This window comes from Genypterus blacodes, unplaced genomic scaffold (genome assembly GCF_046128005.1).
Source record: "Genypterus blacodes isolate CSIRO-AG114 ecotype Tasmania unplaced genomic scaffold, CSIRO-AGI_Gbla_v1 ptg000251l_1, whole genome shotgun sequence".
Taxonomy (NCBI): Eukaryota; Metazoa; Chordata; class Actinopteri; order Ophidiiformes; family Ophidiidae; genus Genypterus; species Genypterus blacodes.
Window position 1 is genome coordinate 15,001 of NW_027467047.1, and position 6,069 is coordinate 21,069.

At 45.2% G+C, this 6,069-nt stretch overlaps 1 protein-coding gene across 1 annotated transcript in view; it reads left to right on the plus strand.

Annotated features, from left to right (window-relative positions):
* The window catches only part of LOC143016904 (voltage-gated potassium channel KCNC3-like), a gene marked incomplete at its 5' end in the record, with an annotated part of 16,544 nt that extends 11,593 nt beyond the window's left edge, over positions 1 to 4,951 (plus strand). The window contains one exon of the mRNA XM_076171473.1: positions 4,800 to 4,951. Coding sequence (XP_076027588.1) covers positions 4,800 to 4,951 — 152 coding nt within the window. The remainder of the gene's footprint in view (positions 1 to 4,799) is intronic.
* Between the last annotated feature and the right edge of the window lie 1,118 nt (positions 4,952 to 6,069).

The window sequence follows — 6,069 nt, forward strand, 5'->3', positions numbered from 1 at the left end:
TTCTCTATGTTCACCAACATGTCTGTCTCCTTGTCTTGCCTCTAAAGCCCCTGTCTCTCGCTCTATATCTCTCTCTGTCTCTCCCTCTCTGTCTCTCTCTCTCTCTCCCTCTCTGTGTGTCTCTCTCTCCCCCTCTCTCCCTCCCTCTCTCTCTCTCTCTCTCTCCCTCCCCCTCTCTCTCTCTCTCTCTCTGTCTCTGTCTCTCTCCCTCTCTCTCTCTCCCTCTCTCTCTCTCTCTCTCCCTCCCTCCCTCCCTCTCTCTCTCTCTCTCCCTGTCACTGTCTCTCTCCCTCTCCCTCTGTGTCTCTCTGTCTCTGTCTCTCTCCCTCTCTCTCTCTCCCTCTTTCTCTCTCTGTCTCATTCTCCCTCTCTCTCTCTTTCCCTCTCTCTCTCTCCCTCTCCCTCTGTGTCTCTCTGTCTCTCTCTCCCTCTCCCTCTGTGTCTCTCTCTCTCTGTCTCTCTCTCCCTCTCTCTCTCTTTCCCTCTCTCTCTCTCCCTCTCCCTCTCTGTCTCTCTCCCTCTGTCTCTGTCTTCCCCGGTCCTCCTGGTAGTGACTGTATGAATACAGGACATTGGTGAGCTTCATCTCAATCATTGGAGTAAAAACAGAAGGAGCCCCTGTTTGCTACCTTGAGGTGCCCCACATGATAACTCTTCATCCTTCAATACTCCACCCTGTACTCTCAATCACAAATATGATTGTATCCATCCCAAAGATTTGTCAAAACCTGTTGGCTCTTACAATCTGTACAGTCCCCATCCTGAAGATGAGCTAGAGGTCCAGGAGAAGGTACTTGCCGTCACTCTGAAGGTCCTAGGGGTCCTCGACGTGGTTCTATAGACTGCACAGGTGGATTCTAAAAGTCAATGTGGGGATTCGCAGAAGAACAGTTTGCGTTCTTGTAGAGGTTGTCTATCACGTGGACTTTAGGGAGAGATCTTTGTGGAAGAGGTAACAGTTGTTCAAGAGGGGTGGGAAGACTGAAGGGGTCATTGAAATCATGAGACGCTGATGAGATCCTGGTCACTGACGAGTGTCGCTGGGTCCAGAGTCCTTGTGAAGATAAAGAAAGAGAGAAACCCCAATGGGTCTTTACAAAGGAATCTGTCCCTGAAATGAGTGCTGTTGTAACAGAATGGGGATCAATCCTGAAATGTGTTTATCTACCAGCCCTCACACACTTGAGCTTGGATTCACTCTACTTGGACCTTCGGTGAGACGATCCTGTCAAAAAGTCCTCAGCCAATAGAATGACAGGAGTTGCTTTGACACTGGTGCTCCCTGATGTTGACGCGGGGTCACGGGGTCACAAGTGCAAATCTAAGCACAAGGAAAGACATTTAGAGTTGGAGGGCTGGACAGGATAGTCTTTCTGTTAGCAGTGTGGATCCTGTGTTTGATATGATGGCTCTATGTATGGATTTCTTTATGTGTCAATTTAAAGCCATATCTCAGTGATTTGACTAAATGCGTAAATTCCCCAAAAATCATGGAATATCCTTCAATCAACATCATATCAGTTAGTGACATAGAAATTCTATCTCTTGTTTTCTTTTCTTCTCTTATGTCTTGTTGTCTCCTTCCTCCTCTCCTCGTTGTCCCTCAGTTATCTGCATGTGTTTGTGTCATGTGACTGTTTGTTTCTTCCTGTGCAGGTTTTGTCATTTCACAATTTTTGTGTTTAATGCAAACATTGTTTCTTGATCATCACAAATCTACATGTGGTTGTTTTGTGTGTCTTCTCCTGTTGTGGCCTTTAAATGAATCCGGTCTTAGTTTGAATCTCAAACAGGCTAACAGATTTTCCTGCATGTAGATCTGTTGTTGAGATGATATTTGAACTTGTTCTTCCTTGAACCCTCACCCTTCCTGTCCTCCCTCCCTCCTTCATGTTAGCTTTACCCATGTTTGGCTCCTCCCACATAGTAACATGAGGTGCAATGGAACCGTCGCAAGTTGTATTTACATTTCGTTTTGGCACAAAACCTTTTTGAAAAGGCCACAAAATGTATGAGTCATGATATGAGGTTAGTTAGCACAGTGACTCTTCTGATTGCTTTCATGGCATAAACAAAGTGCAACATGCTCATCTTTTACTATGTAGATATTTTGCAGCTCTTCAGCTAAATGAGTAGAGGCGTTAGCTAACGTCTGGAGCCAAAGACTGACAGATGGTGGAAGGAAGAGTGGATCAGAAAAAAATGACAAAAAGGGAAAGTGAGTGAAAACAAGATTAAATCTGCAACAAGCTAACCCAAGCTGTGCCTGTAATGTTAGCGTCATGAAAGCAGCATGTGGAGTCCAGGACACACGTGTACACGCAGAAACTTTAAAGTCAACAAATATTATACAATGCTATAGGGCACCAAAAACAACATAATGAACATGAGGCCGCGGCATTTACAGAGCTCGGAGCTAGTGCTAAAGCTCCTAGTGCACGCTATCTCTTATCATCATCCCCCTTTCCTTTACCTCCTCCCTCATGTACATCTCTAACACTGTGTATCATCCCATCCTCAGGCTATCCTCCTCAGTCTCTCCCCCTGCGTTGTGTTACTAAAGTCTGACTGATAGCAGGTATGTACGACATCGCAGCACAGCAGGCTAGCCGCGCTCAGCTAACTGCGCTCAGAGAACTTTCATACCTGGAAACATGCGCTTTCTTGCTTTGGCTGTGAAGAATCAACAAGCAATGCAAACCACACGCGTAAGGGGTGGAGCCAAAAAGCCACATCAAGAATTAGCCAGGGAGCTAATTGATGCTAAATATACAATCAAGCATGCAGCTGTAAGCTTTAACCCTGACCAACACATTCATGATCTCACCAGTAGTTTATTATTCTAATTCCATTTAAACTGTATTAAATCATAAACATAAGATTCAGGCCCACTTTAGAGCCGCCATTTTGTTCAGTGCTGCGTCTGATGTGACTCCTCAAGTCGTGGAATTTAAAATGCTACTCAGTCCATTTTGTTGTTTATTGTCTAAAGTTAATGAACGTTGTCAGGGTGATAAAGGAAATCAGATCCTCATCGTAAAAATCCTCCAGCAGGGAAGATCAAGAACCACAGGAGGCTATAAATATGTGCTGTTTGTACAATACTGAGGTTATTGATCCCAATCAATCTCTGCACTGCTGCAGTGTGTGTGTGTGTGTGTGTGTGTGTGTGTGTGTGTGTGTGTGTGTGTGTGTGTGTGTGTGTGTGTGTGTGTGTGTGTGTGTGTGTGTGTGTGTTCCAATCAGCTAAGAGCTCCAGGGGCTGCTGATTGATCGTCGTGGTTACAGGGGTTGAAGCTGCACACACAGCTGGTTAAACAGAGCAAAATGTGTGCTGTTACACAGGAAACATGGAGACACACACACACACACACAGACAGACACACATACGAACACACACACACACACACACACACACACACACACACACACACACACACACACTCACACTCACAGACTGAGGCCCTTACAACATGCTGACCCAAATCTGTCGCTATGGTTTCTACTATGCAGAATGCCTCCTGAGTATTCAGTTGGATCTGAAATAGAGCTTCTTACTTTACTCTCCTGTGCCGTCCAATCAGAGACAGGCAGGTGGAGACATGGATTCAGTCCTATGACCTGTTTCAAATGTAATCAGTCTGTGCAAGCAGCAGCTCATTACAGCGTCAGCAGGCATCGTCCCTCCGTCTTCGTCCCTCGGTCCTCCTCCCTCTGTCCTCCTCCCTCCGTCCTCCTCCCTCCGTCCTCGTCCTGTCGTCCTCAGTTAGGTTTTCCTTCAGTCTAAACGTGTGTGTGTGTGTGTGTGTGGATGTGTGAGGTTGACGTGCTGTGAGTCTCTCAGGACTCTGACATGTTGGAGGGTTTATTGTGTCTGAAATCCCAAGTTTTCAATGTTCTTTGTATTCCACTAATAGTGTTGAATTGAGTTGTGGTGTTTGTGAACTGAATGGTTCTGGATGCTATGAGAGCAGTGGGACCTGACTCACAGAACAGAAGTACTCACATAAATCTCATTAATACTCAGATCATCAGTCAAAGTTGAGGCATCTTCCAGTCTGTCCGTCTGTCTGTCTGTCCGTCCGTCTGTCTGTGCTCCTCCCGTCGATTCTTCGTCAGGATGATTGTGTGTTTGTGGCCCTGACTCGGCTCAGCTCAGCTCAGCTCCAGACGACTTAAACCTGAGTTCCCCTCAGTCCCTTGACCTCCTGGCTGGTTTGTTCTCTCCAGAGCAGCTGGTCCAGTGGATGTGGACTCAATACAAAACTTAAGGGAAGACCTAAAGAGAACAAACACCAATAGAGTTCTTGGGTTCCCGTCCACTGGACTTTGCCTTTTGCTGCAGTTTGTGTTGGTGTTGTACAGCGCCACCCGCAGGTTTCTATAGATGTGATGGCAAACGTCCAACTGACAGCTGATTTTCGTAACCCATATTCCTGTTTTGTCCTGTCTCTGTCTGTCCCTCTGTTTCTGTCTGTCTGTCCATCTCTTTGTCTCTCCGTCCGTCTGTCTGTCTGCCTTTTATCTGACTTCCTTCTTCTGTCTGAAATGTTTTATTTGGTTTGGGCTGATTTTATATTATTTTGTTTGGTTTATAAATGCTGGTGACTGTGACAAATGGTTTCTCTTTGCTCTGAACGTGAACGTGCTCTCATTCAATCCTAACATCACACATTTACATTCCAAATAACTCATATCTCAACCTTCTGCCTCTGTAACCAACCATCTCACACTCAACACCTCACCCACCCTTCATTACCTGCGCTAACACACGCTATTTGCTCGCCATCTTCCCGTAGCCACGGGCTACGAGAAGTCGCGCAGCCTCAATAACATCTCGGGGATGACCGGCGCCCCTCTGCGCCTCACTCCCATCACTAACTCCACCTTTGAGCCCTTCCAGCCTGCCGGCCTGAGGCGCTGCCATTCTCCCATCCCCTCCATCCTGTAGCATCGCACCCATGTCACCAGGAAAAGAATGAAAAACAACAACAACAAAGTGTCAACAACAACAACAACAGCAACAATGTCACCTATGGGAAGCATCACAGGAGAACATGGCGTGTTTGAAGGACATTGCATCCATCCTGACTGCTCGCTCGCCTCCATCACGTACATGATTTCCTCTGATAGCAATGAAGACGCAGAACTATTATTCAGCCAATGGCCACTAGAGGGACAGACGAGTATCCCAGCTAAATAAAAAAAACAAAACAAAGAACACACAAAAAAGCTTAAACTGATATAGAAGCTTTAGCATAAGGAAAAGTATTTGCTTTGTGTAGTATACAGAAGTAAAACACACACACAAATACACTAATGCACTAACACACACACTAACACACCTGCCTTACTAACAGGGACTCACTATATTAGGTTCATCTAGTTCACTTACCTCTTAACTCTCCCTGTTGCTACTTGCCTGTTTCTCAACTGCACTCGCACTTCAACGCTTTCAAGCCCAAAACTTAATGTTAATGATAGATAAGAGACTTTAAAACACATGATGAGCCTTAAAGGGCTCACATACACACACACGCACACACTCGCACACAGACACACACGCACACACACACACATACACATACACACACACACACACACATATACACACACGCACATACATACAGACAGAATGCAGCTTGCATGTTTCTCCTCATGTAGAAGGTCAAACTCCAGGATGAGATCAGATCTAATAAGGTACAGCAGACCTACACCTAGATCATATTTTTCAAATATACAATAATTTTTATAGTTATAAAGATGAAAGCATATCTCTAAACAAATATCCAAAATACTGTAGCATTTCATTAGAATTAAAGCCTGTAGATCAATTACTTAACATCAACTTGATGATAGAAACTGATACACACACACACACACACACACACACACACACTGTGTTTTCCCTTTAGACAGGAGGAAAAGTTACATAGGATTCTTGGATATGAACTCAATTTCATACAAATATTCTGAGACAGGGCTGTCTCAAGCTTCAGTACACTAAACTAAGCTACAGATTTGGGGCAGAGGAGGACAGGTGTCGGGTGCCAAGAGGACAATTAGCCT